We start from the raw sequence: 20034 nt of genomic DNA, 5'->3' as shown, positions 1-20034 counted from the left end.
TATTTTCACTGGAGTTTCTCTTTAAGCTTTACTGTGCTTGTCCTGTGCTGATCAGGCCAACTACAGGCAGCATAGCCTTAGTGGCAGCGCTTTTATTTTATCTTTGAGACCCTTTTTCTTGGTTTCCTGCAGGTTTATGAACTGACATTGCATTACACACAACACCGAGACCACAATGTGGTGACCGGTGCTCTGGAGCTGCTGCAGCAGATGTTCAGGACTCCTCCCATTGAGCTGCTCCACGTCCTGACCGCCGCTGGAGGCATTCCGTACATCAGCGTTTCTCGAGATGAGGCTCAGAACCGCAGCCGCAGTGGAAGCATTGCAGAGCTTATAGGCAAGTCATCTACAGTGGTTTCTGTAGGAGTTTTACTGTAGAGCATATGAAAAGGATTGCTCTTGTTGTGATCCAGTGTTTAGTCTGTGCTTCATCTGCCTTATGGAGATTGTGCATATGTGAGTACAACACCATCTGTAGTCAGTGAAATGTACAGATTTATACTTTTGTTTGTTTTTTGTTGTTTTTTTTGTTGTTTTGTTTTTTGTTCTGCAATTTTGAGATGAGTTGGATTTAGCCAGCAACACTCCAATAGAAATGATGTTGAAATTACAGATTTTTCCTGCTTGGTTCACATTTCATTGCAGTTTATAGGGAGATTGGAACTGGACCAATCAAATGAAGTTGCTGATGATCCGTATTAGTCCAGTTTGAAGCTGCATACAAATAATTAATGATGTTTCCATCAAGTCTTCAAATCAAATCTGATCAATTTTCATCTTCTCTACTCACCAACAATGTAATTTGGCTGACCGGACAACTGCAGATATAATCACTTATAGCAACTCTGAAGCAAGAAAAAAGAGACATACCTAAGAAAAGGGAATTCTCTGGGTCCCTTACAGCCTCCCCTGTCATCTCTCTGTGTCCTTGTTCCAGTGCTGCTCTTCCATACAAATAATATGCCTGTCTTTGGAAGCAATCAAGGATACAAGTGCTTCCTAAGCCTTCCAAAGAGTCACGAAAGGCACCCATTTTGAATGGGGGACAACAGACGGAGAAAGAGCTGGAAAGGCTGTATGGCTTACGTGTCAAACTTTGGCCTGCAGAGCCGTCAGATTTGGCCCTCAAGTGCTTTTTTTCACGTTGCATTATGTTTGGCCCGCTCTAGACCACCAGGGAAAGCTATATTGGAGGTGAAGCCCTAGATCACCAGGTAAGCCATATGAGGGAGAGAAGAGAAAGCACTGGGGACCAAGAGAAAGCAGTAGGGCCACTGTATAGAGGAGGGGGGCCGAGCACTAGACACCAGGGAACTGTATAGAGGGGGGCCGAACACTAGACACCAGGGAACTGTATAGGGGAGTGAGGTGGTCACTAAACATGGAAGTTGGCCCACAACTTTGTTTCAGTGTTCAAAATTTGCCCACTTTGTTTTTGAGTTTGACGCCCCTGCTCTTTGGGATTCAGAGCCTTCCCTCTAATTAGGTTAGGTTTTTAAATGTTTTGGGTTTCTTCAGGGTTGTTTTAAAGCCATATTCCAAGATGAAAGTGTTACCTGCATCTCCCACCCCTGGTGAAAGGAAAATTAGCAGTATTCGTATTTAACTCCCCCCACCCCCGAATGAGTGCGGTAGCAGGGTGAGCTGTCATTCGGCTCACCCCCTACGCCAAAAAGTCTCGCTGTTGAAAATCCATGTACGACCAGAGGGGGCCTGGCAGTTCACTCAGTGCAGGGATAGGATCACATGACCAAAACATATTGTGCTGCCAAACAAGTACATGGATGCATTTTTACACACTGTCAATATACTTTTTGCTGTGGGAGATGCTTTTTTCTGGAATGTGGATAGAAGACTGAATTTTACACCTTCTGCATGATTACGGTTATGACTGATTCTTATTAGTGCACTGCAATTTGCCACAAATTGCTGTTTGCAGTGTTACGATGACAAAAAAATGAATAAAATAAAAATGAAAAAAAAAACTGGTCAGAAGAGACTTCTGCTGTTAAATTTGCTTTTCCAGTCATCAGCCTAATCATACTAATCCTAAGATTGCCTCCACCGCTTTGCATGAAGAATAAGAATCCGCTCTTGTGATCTTACTGTTGTATAAATCATAGCAAGGTTCTCTCCCTAATCTGAATCATGTAATGCATGCGCTCTATTAATCTCTCTGCACTCTTCCATTCTCTGTGATTTGCAGCTGGTGGGAGCTCCACATGCAGTCCTGCTCTGTCCAGGAAACAAAAAGGTGATTACCCAGAATTCTATTGGTCACCCCTCATTTTTCTTCAATCTCTGCTGTCTCCATTATCCTCTATAAATAATCAACCATTGTTAGTTTCTAGTATTGAGGTCTCACTGCTTTGTGAGATTAATTCGAGAACCGGGTATGCTTTCGTTGCCTTGGGAGATTTATTGTGATTCATTGTAGATTTTGTTATGCTTTTAGTATCTTTATACTCCTGTGTTGTTTGCAGCTCTAATTGGCTTTCTATTAGACAATGCTAAACACAAGCATTGGTTTAAAGTGGGATTATACTCCCCACACTAAAATTTCAGTTAGTACTCTTAGCTACATAAAAGAACATTTGAAAGTATTTCCTGTGTTTAACATTTATTTTCACTGTGAATAGCAGTAGGAGCTTGTTTCTCTCTGGTCATCAGCAAAGGCTAGAATCTCCCTGTGTCAACACTCTGCCCCCTCCCTCTGCTGAATAGACACATTGCGTTTGCAATAGCTGCGTCACTTTAGCAGAAAAGGAGGGGGCATAGTGAACACATAGGCAGTGGAAGATTCTTGCCTTTACTCATGACAAGGGATAAGCAAACTATTACTGTGCTTTGCATTGAAAATTAAGATTTTATACTCAGGTAATACTTGGGAATGCTTTCAAATGTTCTTTTATGTAACTAAGAGGCATTCCTAAAATTTTAGCTTTGGGAGTATAATCCCACTTTACAAAACCAGATAAAGAACTGTGGTTCAATCAAGGTTTCAGTTCACAGGAAAATTTAAAACAAGCAGCTGTCAACTTACAAAAATATATGCAAGTTCCTTATACTTACAAAAGTATATATTGTTCCAAGCACTTGTAAAAAAAGATTTTTAATGTTTATAGGTAAGTGCATTTGGCAACCATATTCACCAAGTAATTTTGGCTTTCACACAATACTACGTTTCCACATTTGCCTGCGTTTTAAAGTTTGAGATTTTTTTTACCATTCCCAAATGCTGCAGGCTAATATTTACTTCGTTGTCAGGAAAGCAGACAACTGAAAATGCTTTTGTGTCAATTGCTGTCTTCACATTTTTTAATGTTTTTTCGCACGAGTGCATTAAGAAAGTGTTTTACCATTTGTAAATAGTTCGTGTAAACCAGGTTTTGGAGTTTAATTTTTATTGTGATTGGATTTATTGATTTTTTTTCACAATAAATTTTTATTGAATTGTGATTGGATTTATTTAAAGGGTACCTGAAGTGACATAATGAGATAAATATATACACGTTTTGTACTAGCCCTACTAAGAAATTATCTGAAGTCCCTTTCTGATTTCTAGTACAGAAAGAGTTTAAAATAATCTGAGTTGTGATATATGCAAAGGAGCTTGTCAAACAGCTTGTTGTATTTGGCCTAGTTTCCTGAAAAGTAAATAGTAGCTAAAAGCTTGAAGAAGGCAGATAATGGGGTTTTACTGCTGGAGGGAGGGTTAAAAGGGTCATTACATCTGCCACTTGACGACCAGGGGTGGTTTGCCTGATCTGTGCTGCGTGGGCTCTCCAGCCCGCAGCACAGATTAGGATTATGCCAGGGCGATTAGACTTACCCCCTTTTTTCCCCAATAGGGGGATGTCCTGCTGGGGGGGTCTGATCGCCGCCGGCTTGCTGCACTTTGCGGGGGGGGGCTCTTCAAAGCCCCCCCCCTCCGCAGCGTTTTCTGTGCTCCCTCCCTCTCCCTCCCTCCCTACCTCTTCCTCCCTGGGCTGCGCAGGACGGATATCCATCCTGCGCATTGTAGGATAGGCTTCAGCCTATCATATGCCGCCGATCCCCGGCCAATCAGAGGCCGGGGATCGCCAATCTGCCTTACGGCGCTGCTGCGCAGCAGCGCCGTATGATGTAAACAGCGGGGATTTCCTCCCCGCGTGTTTACATTTTGCCGGCGAGCCGCGATCGGCGGCTCTCTGGCTGTTAACGGAGACACCCTCCGTGAACGGACATGGAAAGGCCTCCATGGAAACCCGCAGACGACCAGTTTACGCCAATCGGCGTTAGCTGGTCGTCAAGAGGTTAATTTTCATATTAAGTGCCCGTTTCCATTGTAACTGGTGTGCACCTCTGAGACGCACACCGGCATTTGCTGTGATGTGAGAATACATCCGAATTTCACATAGGTGCCATGCATGGATATAAGGAGTCGCCTGTCTCAAAGCAGGGACCAGGTCCTCCAGCACCCAAGGCTGAGACACCAAAGTGCGCCCCTCCATCCCTCCCACCCCAGCTGTCACACACTGATTGCTATTAGACTAAGAGGGCCACAGGGCCCCCAACCTCCCCAACACCTTTATATCTAGTTATCTGGCTTGCAGTCACTGCTATGTATCCCCTTTTCTTATTTATTTCTGCTTCATACACAATTAGGAATGACAGCTGAATGAATTGTGCGCCCCCTCCTACACTGCGCCCTGAGGCTGGAGCCTCTCCAGCCTATGCCTCGGCCGGGCCCTGCCCTGTCTGTGATTTTTTTTTTTTTTTTTTTTTTTTTGCTGCTTGCCATTCTTTCTTTTCCCTTGCATGCGAATCGGGTGGCAGTGTATTGATTTCAGTAGGCTGCGTTTCCCTGTTAGAATTTACATGTGGGGAAATGCAAGGCATCGTCCCTAGTGAAAACGAGCCCTTAAAAAGTGTGGATTCTACACTGCAGAGACAGTCTGATGCAATCATTAAAAATTAAAGATACAGTAGAATCTTGTTATAGTAAACTCTGATATAGTAAACTCAGTCCCAGCAAATGCCCAATTCTGATATAGTAAACTACTGATGCAGTAAACTTATTTTCCTGGTCCCTTGGAGTCTACTATAAAGGGGTTCTACTGTGTAAAACTGAAAATAACATATTACTTATGTTCTATTTATCATCTGTACGTCACATACAGTTCATTTTCTCCTAAGTTTATTTTCAATTCAGGTTTACTTTAAGGCCATTTACAACCCTTTCATAATCATTGAGGCCAAAAGAGAAGGTACAGATTTTCATGTTTTGTATACATCAACACCATATGGCCAATACTTGCTATTTTGTGTACAGGTCGTAGAAGTTCTTTTCTCCAAGCAGGTACCTTGTCTAGGAGTTATTGCAGAAGTAGCACACCTTACATGTATGCATTTGTTTCAGTTTACATGAATAGGACTTTAGGGAGAGGAGTTATTTCCTATTGCAGTGGCTGTAATAGGCACAAGTCAAAAATGCCGGAGGCTTATGATTAGATATAATTTTTTAGGTGTGTTTGACATTGTCTATGTTGTTTAAGTGTGGGATGGAGTGATCTTGAAGGTGTTTGTATGTGTGTGTGTACAGTAGATCTTTGCCCTCAACAGTTTATGGTGTTGTAAATTTTTAGCCATGCCTTGGGATCCTTTATTGGTTTTCTGGATACGATGTTGGGTTTATGTATCCAGGCATTTGTGCTCAGATGTTTCTTGTGAGACTTTTAATGAGGATTACAGTAAAGCCCGGGGACAGAATAAGAGCCTGAGCACTTGGCAATCACCCGGGAAAGACAGGCACGTCTAATTGTTGCCTCTCATGTAGCTCAGAGGCACTGGCTTTACATAGCTTTTGTGCCATTTAACGAGCCATTCATTCCAGCATGTTTGTGTATCCATCCTCTGCTCATAGAACTTCTTACTAATATTATAAATGTGAAAGTTTGGATGTTTGTTACTCGATCACGCAATGGCACACACACATAGTACATTACCTGAAATAACATTTAGGATACTTTTTATCCCCACAACCAAAAATGGGGAAGAGACGAATACAAATAATAATTTGTAAAATAAACATAATTGAAATGGTATAATAACCGGGACAAATGGGCGAATAAACTGTGGGTTTCAATTATAGTAGCATGTATTATTGTAAAACTATAATGGCTGAAAACTGAGAAATCATGATTTTTTTTCATTTTCTTTCTTAATATTCCTGTTAAAATGCATTTAGAAAAAAATAATTCTTAGCAAAAGGTACCACCCAAAGAAAGCCCAATTGGTGTCGGAAAAACAAGATACAGATCATTTTGTTGTGATAAGTAGTGGCAAGCCTATTGGCGAATGCATGGGAGGAGCGCTGAAATGGGGAAATTGCTCGGATGCATAAGGTGAAAATACACTGAAGGCTGAAGTGGTTAAATATGGCCGTACTACCTGTGCTAAGATGAGAAATGGGCATTAGTTACCATCTTTATATCCCTTCTATTATAACTTTGGGGCCAGAAGCCAATATAAGCTGTCAGCATTCAGTACTGTTGAATTGAATCCATACCCACATAATTTGCCCAGCTCCCCTGTAGATTGCTGTGTCACACACCTTTTGGGTAATGTGGTGTTTTCAGCTAGAGCCTCTTATGCCTGGGACACACCATGGATTGGAAAATCGATCAGAAAAACGTTCGGTAATCAGATTGGATCTGTCAGAAATAATCGTTTCGACCCATCTGTCTGATGGAATATTGCATGGTGTGTGCCATGCATTACACACGCTGGTTGGATCTGTTGGTCTGCCTGAGCTGACAGTCGAGTGTGTACAGGTGTCCGACACACCAAATATTTAAACATCAGCATCCCCCTCAGCCCATTGACCACATCTCCACTAGCCTTCCAGTCTCTTTGTTTTCTATCCACCCCATAGCAACAGACTGTGTTGGGTGACGCTTCTGTGTGAGCTTATTTCCTCACAGTGTGTGAGCTTGATCCTGACTCACAACGCATACTGGCTTCAATTCACAAAGCATAACCACATTTGGATAAGCAGCTGATTTTAATGAACATTTTGTGAAATGTCAATTCACTAAGGACTCATTCTCACTAGTAATAAAAAGATGCATTTCCACACATTTCTATGAGTTTTAATCACTCAGGACGAGTTGAAATGCACTGCACAGCAACTCGCCGTTGTAGTGTGAATATTAAAATGAAAGTCTATGGCCTTTCATGTTACCATGTTTAACGCACACTAGATGCAGTGAGTCAAAACTCACTGCAACTCACATAGTGTGAATGAGCCCTTAAAGGAATACTTAAAGTGGTCTGAAACTCTGACATAACATTTAATAAAAATGTGTTTTCCTACTTTTTATTACTCATACAGTTATCATATTTGCTTTTGCGTATAAGTAATATTGTCTGTTTGCAAATTACAAGTTTCCAAAGTGTAGTTTATCTTGCCCTAAAACCTGCCATTGCATTTTATTCAAACTGTTTTTTATCATATATGAACATCTTCTAATTAGCTGTTCTGAGCGGTTTGTGTGCTGGTTCTGCTAAAAATAATTTCTTGGATAGTAGCTTTCAAACTGTGAGTAATCTTTTTTATAGCAAAGTAGAAATGCTGACTTTGAGACCACTTTAAGCATACTGAAAAATGCAGTTTTACTTACCTGGGGCTTCTACAGACCCCCTGCAGTCGACCTGTGCCGATCCTCTGGTCCCCCACCCCCCTGCGGCTCAGTTTCGGCCACTGCGCCTGTGCGGGCCTGGCTGCGTGTGTCCTCGTTCACACTCCCGACGCCGGGAGCATCCTGTGCAGGCACAGTTCAAGAAAATCTCTTCTGCGCCTGCACAAGATGCTCTGGCACCGGGAGTGCAAACGAGGACACGTGCGCCTGTCGTCGAAATTGAGCCATGGCGGGGGAGCGGAGGATCGTAGAATACCGGCGTGGGCACAGATCAACTGCAGGGGGCCGGTAGAAGCCTCAGGTAAGTAATACTGGTTGTTTTTTTTAGTACGCTTAAGTTTCCCTTTAAGTGCTTTTACTGCATATAAAAGTAGAACTAAATTCCTGACCTGTGAGGTAAATATCTCAATAAATGTAAATTCACAAAGACTAGAGCATGTGGTAAGGGCCTACATAGCCGCATCGCACTGCGGGTGTCCTGAAACACATTCACGGCAATGGAACAGTTTCCACTGCGTGCATGTTGTGCGGAGGGATCCGAGAAGCTGCAGCATGCTGCAGATTCTCGCACGACCGCATCCACCCGCACTCGCGTCCCATCTCCTCAATTCACTTCCACATTGGGAGATGCGGAAGTGACGCGCCCAGCAGCAGAAGTGATGCGATGCGGCTAGGAAGCCGCATTCCCATCATTTTATGAATGGAAACCGGCCCTAAAACAAGTAAGATGTTTTTTTTTTTTATCTCCAGCATGGAGTTGTCGGTAAGATAAGTTATTCGGCGAGATGATAGAAGGGAGGAAACGGAACAGAAAAAAGTGAAAACAAACTATTCAGGAAATTAAGAAAGTTAATAATAAAAACATACTTCCCTTACTTCACAATTTTATTAGGTAGTAATAAAAAGTAGTTCGCAAGATACTAATGGTTTTGAGCTGATAAAAGTTATGTTTATGCAGCTTGTACTTGCACTATTTGTCAGTATAATGAAAATAAAATGCTGTCTGTATCACATCTTTCATCCATTTCCCCTGCACTGCAATAATCCTTTAACCTCCTTGGCGGTAACCCCGTGTGTGACACGGGGTATGCCCCCGGAGGGTGTCGCTCAGGCCCTGCTGGGCCGATTTACATAATTGTTTTTTTTCAAACACGCAGCTAGCACTTTGCTAGATGCGTGTTTGGTCTGATTGCCGCCGCCGATGCGCCGCTACCCGCCGCGGAAACAGGCCCCCCCCCCCCGCAGCCTGGCCAATCGCGGCCAGGGTGCTCTATGGGGTGGATCGGAATTCCCTGTGACGTCACGACGTCGGCAACGTCTATGACGTCATTCCGTTCGTTGCCATGGCGACGGGGGAAGCCCTCAAGGAAATCCCGTTCAGAACGGGATTTCCTTATGGGCAAGCAGCGCCGCCGGCGATCGGTAAGTACGGGGGCGGACGCTGCAGGGAGGGGGGGAAGCATGTAGCTAGCGCTAGGCTAGCTACATGCTAAAAAAAAAAAAAAATTGAAAAAAAACCCTCCCGCGGCCGTGCAGCCGCGTTTATCATACCGTCAGGGAGGTTAAAGTGGATCCGAGGTGCACTTTTACACATTGCATAATTGTGTTCCTTTCCTATTGTTTATAGGGCATTCCTCAAGCCAAATACTTTTTTGTTTTGTTTTAATACTCTAATTCCCTATAAACTAAATAAACCACGCCCACAGGTTTTCAGAGAGCCTTGGCAGTAGCAAGGGCTCATGGGAGCTCAGTCTGGGCAGGAGGAGGGGGAGGTGTTACTAGCCATTGATTTCAGAGGCAGAGGGAAGGAGGGAGGATGAGGGGATTAGGCTGATGGCTCAAGATACAGATAAGCCTGCCTCTGTATAATGTTTACAAACCACATGGCCACTGTCATTGTATCACAGGAATAAATAATCATATTCTATTAAAACTTTTTGCAGCTAGATTTGCTGTGTAAACCATCTAAACTTTACATAAGATATATAGACAAGTTACTTGTTATAGTTAGTTTGTCATCTCGCATCCGCTTTAAATACCGAAAGAACTGCATGATTCCTTAAAGTGAACCTAAACTGAAATGGAAAAATAGTTTCACTTACATGGGACGGGGGACAGGAGGATCGTTGATTGACTTTGCAGGCCCAGGGCGGCTGCAGGGGGCTGTTAATATCCCCAGATAATTGAAACACTTTTTTTCCCCTCCTTCGGTTTAGATACACTTTAAAATACCAAATTATATACCACATGAGGTAAAAATCTTAGAGACTTGTCATGCAGTTTTTCAGTAAGTTATTAACTATTACCACATGTGTGAAAATCTTAAATTACTGCATGAGGTAAATTGTCGTACATTGCATTTTTTTGCCGACTGTGTCTTATGGTGCCCAGTGGTTCCCAACCTTTCTGAAGTCGTGACACATCACGCCAAACGCTCAGATCTCGATGACACATCACAAACTGTATATACAACAGAAAAATAACAGCCACCACTTAATGTAAGGAAATACACTTAAACACCCTCAGACTCAGTATAGGTACCGGTAGTTAGTTAGCTAAGTATGGGTGTCCCCAGTAAAGTCGGTACCCTTAGTATAGGTAGCCAGGCATAGCTGCCCTCAATATAGGTAGCCAGGTATAGGTGCCCCCAGTATAGGAAGTTAGGTGTAGGTGCCCTCAGTATGGGTATGTAGGTGCCCTCAGTATGGGTATGTAGGTGCCCTCAGTATAGGTAGCCAAGCATAGGTACCCCCAGTATAGAAAGTCAGGTTTTGGAGCTCCCAGCAAAGGAAATCAGGTGTAGGTGCACCCAGTATAGAAAGTCAGCTGTAATGTGAATCACTAACCAGCTCCTTGGATTCCAGAGCTGACGTCTCTCTTCAGCACCCGCTCTGTCTCTCTCCGCTTCTGTGCTCTTCCTCTGCTCCGCGTTCACTGTATAATTAGAGCAGGGTTAAAACAAAATGACTGCTGATTTCCGCATTTCTTGACATTGGCTATACCATTTTCTTGTAGCCCTGCTCTAACTTTACATGGAGCAGAGGCAGAGCAGCGTGCAAGGAAGACAGGGCAAAGCGGCGACACATACCAGAGGCACATCGGTTGGCAAACTCTGCTATACACAGTACAATCAAAACATTTGATTTTTCCTGTTTATTCGGCCAAAACAATTTAATGTAATGAAAGTCGAAAAGAATGTCTTTTTTTTTTCCATCAAGAAAAACGATAAAATCGATAAAAATCCGATCTGACATGTTGGAAAAATCTTTATATTTGATCATTTTGTTCTGGATTTTCTGATAAATCGAACATGTGTGTCTGGTACCTCAAAAACAACTATGCGGGTTTTTTTTTTTTCAATCTAATGGAATAATCAAACAAAATGATCTAATCGAAAAATAATGAAAGAAAATTGTACCATGTATGGGCACTATTAGTGTATTGAAGGCACTATGTTTACGGCCTGAACACTCACCACTGGTCAGTCATGGCTTATGTAGTTTTGTTTCCAACAAGATGCTAGTGCATTAGAGAACCTCAATCCTTCCCAATGGAGCTACAACAGTAAAGATGTCGGGGTATACATTACTAAGGTACCTTTTTTATTTATTTTTGTTTCCATTTTTAAAGTGTTCCTAATCAGAGCATACTCAAAGATCTTTAGGAATTTTCTGTGCCTCCTATTCTTTGCCATTCAGAGGAGGATCAGGAGAATGGGGGACTTTCTTGAAGTCTGGGGTTCAAACACATTGCTTTTTTTGTAAGTTTTGCTTGCTTTTCTTAAACTTTTTAGCAAATATGGAATTCGTTTGTTTGTTTTTGGCTTTATACTAAACTATCAATAGATACATATCCCTGTTCAGTGATCAGAATCGATATCATATTCTGGGCTCCCCCCCCCCCCCCCCCTCCCACGCTGTATAATTACTTGGCTGGGTGATTGCAGTGTTGTGTGCATCTCTATTGACCCTGCATTGTTCTGCTACAGTATTAACCCTGTCCCATGTATAGATGCCACATTGGCCCAATTAACGCAATTAACTTTTTCTACTTAGTTTTTTCCAAGTTGATATTGCAAGGATTTCCTCCAGACACTCCGGTTTCCTCCAACATCCCAAAAACATACGGATAAGTTATTTAAGGGGCAGTTCATTGACAAGACCATAAACTCTATACAGCGCTGCGGAGGATGTTGACGCTATATAAATACTAAATAATTATAAGTTTATTCTTAACAAGTGATTAAAAATTTTCTCTGAGGAGAAATCGGTTCTCCACTCCTTGTGAAGGAGAGCTTGCCAGGGTGGGGGATTGGTGCAAAATGGTGTGCACTGCTCCATATGTCAGGCGTGTACAAACGTTTTAGTCCAAGGGCCATATCCCTGTAATGATCCGCTCAGCTGTCTGCACAGACAGACAGCTGTTTGACCATTCCTTAAGTCTGAGGGCTGCAGGTCTGTGGAAAAGAGACCTGTCTTTGCTTTGCAAGTTTCAGACCTCTGCTGCTGAGGAATTTGCATACATTTTTTATGCAAATTGCCTAGCTGCCTCCTTTTGAAGGCTGGCAGTATAAATACCATGTTCTCCCAGAATCCTTTGCTGGTCATCTTTCATGGTTTGTACTGAGGAACTCTCCTAGAGTATCAGCCCTGTTTGTTTGTCAAAGTTTACCTTAGAGTAATTCCTTGGGACTGCACTAGGCAGCTCCTCTAGTGCAGTCAGGTTGCTTCATCTGTTTTGTCTGTGTTGCCTCTCTGCTGCGATTGTCCTGTCGCCAGCAGTGGTCGACAGGAAATCGTTCTGTCTGTCTGGGGGTGCTAACCAGAGCAGCGGTTGCTACTGGTAGCCCCATCTGTTTGTCTGTCTGGATTTCATTCGCTCTGCACTCCACAGCTCCATCTGCTGGTGGGAATTACCCTCTACTAGTGCATTGCACCTAACCTGGGTACTATAATTACACGCTTGTGGAGGATTTCCGCTGTGTCAGCGCGCATCTTGTGCGCTGACCACGGAAATAGAAACCCGCAATCGTTACAATCCCCTTTCTTGAGAGTGCTAGGAGGCTGAACTAGTGAAATTAAACACAATTTTTGCTGATTGCTGTTAGGTGTACTATGCCTGTGATATGCTTTGTCAAATAAAACCTTTCCATGGGAAATAATGTGTGTAGTTAGCACAGTGGCCGCTGCTAATCAGAGTCTGTTACTGCAGCTAGCCCCTGCGGTTTATATAGTGATGCTAGATTGCCACCCAGTGGGAAATAAATATGTTACATTAAATCATCTTTAAAGGGAACCTTAAAGGGACACTGAAGCGAGAATAATTCTCGCTTCAGAGCTCATAGTTAGCAGGGGCACATGTGCCCCTGCTAAAACGCCTCTATCCCGCGGCTAAACGGGGGTCCCTTCACCCACAAACCCCCCTCCCCCCCGCAAAATCAACAACCAAATTGGTCGTAGATTTTGCTGCTCCTAGAGGCAGGGCTAACGGCTGCAGCCCTGCCTCTAGTAGCGTCTATCAGCAGCGCATCGCCGCCTCTCCCCCGCCCCTCTCGGCGAAGGAAGACTGAGAGGGGCGGGGGAGAGGCGGAGATACGCGCCGACAGACGAGCGTGGGGCAGGGCTGCGGCGGTTAGCCCTGCCTCAATCCAGAAGAGATCCCCGGCTGCACGGAGGGGATTTCGGGGGGTAAGGGACCCCCGTTTAGCCACGCGATAGCGGCGTTTTAGCAGGGGCACACATGCCCCTGCTAACTATGAGCTCTGAAGCGAGATTTATTCTCGCTTCAGAGTCTCTTTAACTCTAGGAAAAAAATGAGTTTCACTTACCTGGGGCATCTACCAGCCCCCTGCAGCCATCCTGTGCCCTCGCAGTCACTCATGGCTCCTCTGGTGCCCCGCTGCCAGCTAGTTTCGTTTTTGCCGACTCGGAGTCGGCGGGCCGCCATGTGTACCTTTGCACGCATTCCTGCTGGTGCAGGAAGCTATCGCGAACATTAACGTGTACATTTTCACGCATTGCACCTGCAACGCGTAAAAATGTAATTGTTAATGTCCGTGGGGGAGAGATGACTTCATATATCTCTCTCTCCCTGCAAACTTTGTATCAAAATTTCTAGAGTACACGCGTATGTGAGCCCAAAATGGGGGGGGGCCCATAAAACTTTTTTGCTATGGGGCCCAGTCATTTCTAGCTACGCCCCTGAACACAGGCATTTTATTCTATGTAGGATTGGAGCTTTACATTTTGTATGTTTATCTCATTGTATTATGTGTCACTTCAGGGTCCCTGAAATCTCCAAGAACTTAGCTTGGAACTTGTAAATCCCTGTAAGTCTATTGCAATCGAGATACAGCTGAATAGACTTGTGGCTGTTAAAAACTTAAAGTACCCCTGAACTGTGTTAAAGCTGTAAAATAAAGCCCATGGTGGGCTAGATTAAGCATTTATTGACTGTGCTGCTGCTTCTCATTGTAGTTGCCTCCCCTGGTGCTCTTCTTCTGTGACTGGATCTACAGCTGAAAGAGTACACAAGGCGGATTTTTTTTAAAATCTTAATAGGACACAGAGGCATGATCTGTGCACAATGACAGGCCTTTGTGTCCTTCTGCTGCCGCCACCAGTCCAAGTCCCCCCCCCCCCCCCCGGCTCTGTTGTCCCCCCTTAAAAATAGCACCAGGCTAGTGGCAATCTGCTTGTCGCTAGCCATCTGTTTACCTGCAGCTTGTCAATCAGTCTCCCTGCATTGCTTCCCCCGCCTCCTCCATTACATGCCGCTCCCCGCCTCCGCTAGCTTCCTCCAATTGAAAGCTAAGCAGTACTTCCTGGGTCGCGGCTTAGCTTCTCATTGGAGGAAGCTAGCGGAGGCGAGGAGCTGCATGTAATGGAGGAGGCGGGGAGATAATGCGTGGAAACAGACAAGCTGCAGTTAAAAAGAAGTCTAGCAACAAGCAGATTGTCACGATCCTGGCGCTATTTATCAGGGGGGACAGCAGAGCCCGGGGGGGCTGGTAGCTGCGGCGCAAGGACACAGAGGCCTGTCATTGTGCACAGAACATGCCTCTATGTCCTATTGAGATTTAAAAAACCCGCCTCAGGTTCTCTTGAAGAAACAGCTTCTCGTAGCCTCCTACAATTCAGAACTGCACCTGCTCGTTTACAAGCTCTTTCTTTCACTGTGCAGGTGCATTCCTGAACTTGTGCCTACGCAGTTCATTCCTTGCTCTGCACTGCTTGGAGGAACTTCAGGATGACTATGGAGGAGCAGGGACAGGATGGACCAGGGGCGGGGCGATGACAACGAGCAGCAGTAGGAGGACAGCTAGTGAAAAGCAATCTAGCACAAGATGGGATGAATTTTACAATTTTAAGGGGTACTTTAAAGAGAACCTGAACTGAAAATAAAAAGTCAAAATAACCATACACAGGTCATACTTACCTCCTGTGTAGTATACAACTCAATCTTTCTCCTCTCCTGCGTCCCATTTGTCGTGATCAATGGAATTTTCCATCCTCCATTTTTAAAAATGGCCATTACATCATAACAGCTTCTTGGTCAGCACGCTGTTAAACTGTAATATTACCCACTTGAGCCATAAGAAAACATGGACATTACCTTGCACATTCATTAGTAACTGACAGCTGCTGATATATAACTGACAGCAACTGGTATATTTCAGTTCTGACAAAATATTGTCAGAACTGGAAGGGGTCACTGTAAGAAGAAAATGGTGAGCTTCTGAGAGGAACTGATGGTGAGGTTAGTATGTAATATTCATTTGCAGCTATGTCATGTGTTTATTTTAAATCATTTTACTCGCCTCAGGTTCCCTTTAAGCTAATTATGTTGTAATAGGTCTAATTATGGTTCAAACATTGCTCAGAAGACCTTTCAGCTCTGTGTTTCCCGCGTCACACCGAATACATGTAATCCAAGTGTGTGCTAGCCAATTGTAATTTGCTTCTCATGCAGTAACTCAAAGTAATGTTGTGTTCTGAAACTTAATTCAGGAGCGAGGCTGTTGATTTCATGCCTTATTCTCTTTCACCAGGGAAGCTGCACTTGGCAGAAGAGGAGGGACTAGAAGACGAGTCAGAGGCGAAGTCTGATGGTACCAACACTCCTCTTACCTGTCAGTTGTATTTAGGATTAATGCCTGGAGTTCCCATAACTGATGATCTGAAAATTAAACTAATATGTTATTTAGGCCCACCCAAGACCCAAATAGAGCCATTTTCTACAGGTTTATGGACGGTCTTATAGAAGCTTCTCTTGTCATCTGCGCTTGTGCTGGGTACCTCCCTGATGTCCATCCCAACCAGCTTGCTGCCTTCTTTTTACATTTTTTAAGAAAAAGAAACCCCTCACCATCCTATGCATTTGCTTGCGCTTTTCAGAAGTTCTTAGTCAAACTTTTATAGAGCTGATGCAAATCCTAGCCAGCTTGGAGTTGGGTCGATCAAATGCATTTCCTTGCCTTATGGATTGGCCAACTTCCAAGATGCATGCAATTGCCTTAAAGTGGACCTGAACTCAGAACTCCTCTCTGCTCTAAAAGACACACAACAGCATAATAACCTATACAAAAAAAATATTTCTTTGTTGCAGCTGAAACAATTCCTAAAATAAATCAGCACATTTTATACTTCCTGATTCATATAAGCAGACATATTGTCTACAGCCAGTGCTTATCTGCCATAGGCAGTCATGTGACACAGAGGGGAGAGCAAAGTACAACTAGTGATTAGACACAAATGAGGGGGAATTACACACGCTAAATTCTTTAAATACATACAGGGTGCCTTTCTGTTATGTTTTCCTTGTATCCTGTTCAAGAGTTCAGGTCCACTTTAAGAAGGACCTGAGCTTAAAATATTGCACCCACAGCATTATAAATAAAGTACAACATAACTACTTAGCTAAACTAAACCCACTAGTGAACAATTCTGATATGTGGCTTCCTGTATCAAAACCAGGTTCCAACATCTTAAAAAAAAAAAAAAATTTAAACACAACCGCAAAAACGTGAAATGCGTGTGATTTTTGTGTTTTTAAATTTGCATGCAAGCCAGAAGTATCATCAAGTCATTGATCATCTCTGCTCATGGGATAGGTCGCCATTTTGTTTTGTTGCTATAGACGTCTATGTATGAGCACTGGTGCAGCAGCTGTCTGTTGTTGAAGTCCTTGCTTTATATTTTTTACAGAATTTATAAGAATTTTAAATAATATGTACTGGAGTGCTAGTAGCTACCTTTTCAATAAAAAGTATAACTTCTAGAGCTAGGGACATTAAAAAATTAAACAGTTTTTATATACCAAGAACACGCATTGTCTTCAGTTTAAAATGAGACATTACAGATGTGTCCAAAACATTCTCCCATTCTTTCTTCAAACCTTTTAGTGAACCCTCCGTGTGTCTTATCTGCGTGTCTGTGAATCTGTCTGAATCCATCTGTAAACCTACATTTTTATTTTTAAACTTGGTTTGTCTTTTATTTTCAGCTGAGTCTAAAACTGAAGGGTCATCAGATGCTTCTTCCAGTGCGTCTGCTGCAGCTCAAGGCTCCGCCCTGGACTCCGCTACTCATGACATCATCACGGAGCAACCGCGGTCACAGCACACTCTACAGTCCGACTCTGTAGACCTCAGCAACTCGGATGTCCCCAGCACTGTCACCGAAGGGGACGAGGAGGACATTCTAAGCCGCAGCTCCAGTCAGATCAGCACCGTCCAGTCTGACACCAATATGGATGTGAATGGGGGGACCCCCCAGGCTTCCTCACCGGTCAGTGACAGCTCGCAGACCACCACAGAAGGTCCTGACTCTGCTGTCACCCCTTCGGACAGTTCTGAAATTGTAAGTGTGCAGCGGGCAGATGGGGTATCTCGGTCTTCTACGGAAGGGCCGGATATGTCTCAGAGTTCCTCCATGGAGGGCCCCGAGCTGGATACATCTACCTATTCATCATCCTCCTTTTCACTGTCTGCCAATAGTTTTGAAAAGGTCAGCATACCTCTTTCTGAGAGCATGGCCTCTTATGAGGGTAGCATTGCATGATGTACTGATATCCAGTATAGGAGCAGTTCCATCCTCCATATATGGCATCGGCATATTCTGCGCTCATTATGTTTAATTCATTCTTTAAAGCAAGGCTTCATTTTGTTTTGGGGTACACAGATTTGGGGTTCCAACAGCAGGCTAACTGGTGTTTGTTCATTTAACAAAGTAGCGCTGGAAACCAGGGCATCAAGTGCAATATCCCTCTACATGCACTTCTGTTTTACTGTATTCTACAACATCCAATTAGATTTTGATGCTTTTATAGTGGACCTGAACTCAGAACTTCCTATCTGTTTTAAACGATAAGCAACAGCATAATAACCTTTAGGCCTCATTCACATCTAAAAATGCAAACGCAAACGTTTTGTGTTTTTGTGCGCTTGTTTTTTCCCCCCTCCCAGCACTCCACTGCGCACTGCGTTTTTTGAAAAACATGCTTTTCTAAGCGCTTTGTCAAAGCGGATTTCAGATTCACTCCCTGATGCAAGTCAGTAGGTGAACTCTTTAACCCGGAAAAGAATAAATACGATGTATTTATAAAAAAAAAAAAAAAAAAAAAAATGCGACCGCAATCGCCGCATAAAGCAGTTTTGTGTGCGTTAAGCGCACTTCCTATACCTTCCATTATAGCAGAAAGGCCCCGAAAATGGTAAGGCACCGCTTTGCTGAACGCACAGTGCATGAACCGTGCTGAGATGAACCTTCTCGGAGATTAATTGCACAAGCATTTTTTGGGGCTATTTTAAATATCGCTTGCGCTTGAAAAGGGGCCAAAAAGCCCCTAGTGTGAACCAGCCCTTAAAGAAAAAAAAACATTTCTTTGCTACAGCTGATACAAATCCTACAATAAATGTGCAGAGTGTCTGTTTCATGGAAGCAGACATAGGGTGTGTTTACAACTTAGCTGCTCTGCCGAGGCAGCCAGCTGACACAGCTGCGAGATCAAATTACAGTGCTGATTAAACACAGATGTGGGGGGAATTAGAGAGAAATGCACCCTATATGTATTTAGAGAGCTTAGCATGTCCGTTTTCCTTCTGTCTTGTGCAAGAGTTCAGGTTGACTGTAAAATGTTATATCTGTGAACTTGTATTTCTGATTGGTTCCTGAAGGGTGTTCATGAGGCATTTGGGGTCCCAAGTTCTGTAAGGTTTATCTCCGCTGCTCAGAAGCATGACTTTATTTTATTGCTCTGCAATAACACGGCCCGTTTCAAACCAGTCCTTAATGATTTGCTAACTGCCCAGCTTATAGCTGATCTGGCTGTAGAACATACCCCAGATTATCATAGTAAAAAAAAAAGTAATCATATGGCACGTTTAAGGGAAAACTGTTTACGAGTTTTGCTGAACTGCACATGTGCAGAACGCTCAGGAGCCACGGGAGTGTGATCAAGGAGGCACGCTGCCTGTTCAGCGCATGCGCAAGTTGTGGACTTTACAGAGTTGCACAGCGGCTCAAGTAAGAGGACGGGGAAGACAACGAGGCACCTACAAGACCATGGAGGCTGGAAGAAGCTCCGAGTAAATAACTGGACACTTTCATTGCAACTATGGGGTCTAATTGTTTGGATCTCACTTGTATATAACATTTGATCACAGAGGTGCCTGGCTCTTCTACTGACCACATATGCTATTGCTCCGTTGTTATTGCCTGATGAAGCGGGATCAAACCTGCGAAACGCGTTGCATATTTGGAGTTCATAAATAAAATATATTGACTGTCTTTACTACAGTCGCTGTGTCTACTTGGAGGAGGTAAGTCCACCACTACCCCCTCTATTTACCAAGAATTTGGTTTTTAAGCTCATTTAGCTTCCTTTTATCCTTTTGGCGCCTCTGTTCTCCTGCATAACATTTGATCATGTTTGCACACAGTTTTGCCAGAACTAAAGATTGCCTGAAAGCAATTTTGTATAAAATTTGCAAGTAAAATCTGCAGCATGTGAAGAAAAGACAGGTGTACAGCAAGAAATGTATGTTTCTTTCTTTCTTTTTTTTTTTTTCCGAGAGACATCCTGAGTATATGACAGCATCCTGGCCTTGCCATATTTTTCCTGCCAGCCTTTGTATACATGTGCTTTGTGGTACTGAACAAATCATTGAGAGACTGGTGTGAAAGCTCCTATGCTGCTGCTGCACCTGATGTATTGCACTATCCTCCTCCTGCTTACTTGCTGCGCTATGTGAGATGACACACAAATAGCAATAATTATTTTTGCTATTGCATTTAATTAGCGATGGTCACGTCTAGGAGAACTCATGGAGAAGCATGTGATTTGTTCAATC

The 20034-nt window shown here is 43.4% G+C and overlaps 1 protein-coding gene across 2 annotated transcripts in view; it reads left to right on the top strand.

The window, feature by feature from the left end:
* Positions 1 to 20034, top strand: part of HTT (huntingtin) — a 289833-nt gene that overhangs the window by 84232 nt on the left and 185567 nt on the right. Inside the window, exons 9-12 of one of the 2 annotated variants that reach the window (XM_068276307.1) lie at positions 133 to 337; positions 2207 to 2254; positions 15733 to 15792; positions 17187 to 17542. In XM_068276307.1, coding sequence (XP_068132408.1) covers positions 133 to 337; positions 2207 to 2254; positions 15733 to 15792; positions 17187 to 17542 — 669 coding nt within the window. The remainder of the gene's footprint in view (positions 1 to 132; positions 338 to 2206; positions 2255 to 15732; positions 15793 to 17186; positions 17543 to 20034) is intronic. The other variant, XM_068276315.1, reaches the window with a different exon arrangement.

Source organism: Hyperolius riggenbachi, chromosome 1, assembly GCF_040937935.1.
Source record: "Hyperolius riggenbachi isolate aHypRig1 chromosome 1, aHypRig1.pri, whole genome shotgun sequence".
NCBI lineage: Eukaryota > Metazoa > Chordata > Amphibia > Anura > Hyperoliidae > Hyperolius > Hyperolius riggenbachi.
This window is presented reverse-complemented; position numbering and strand designations above follow the sequence as displayed.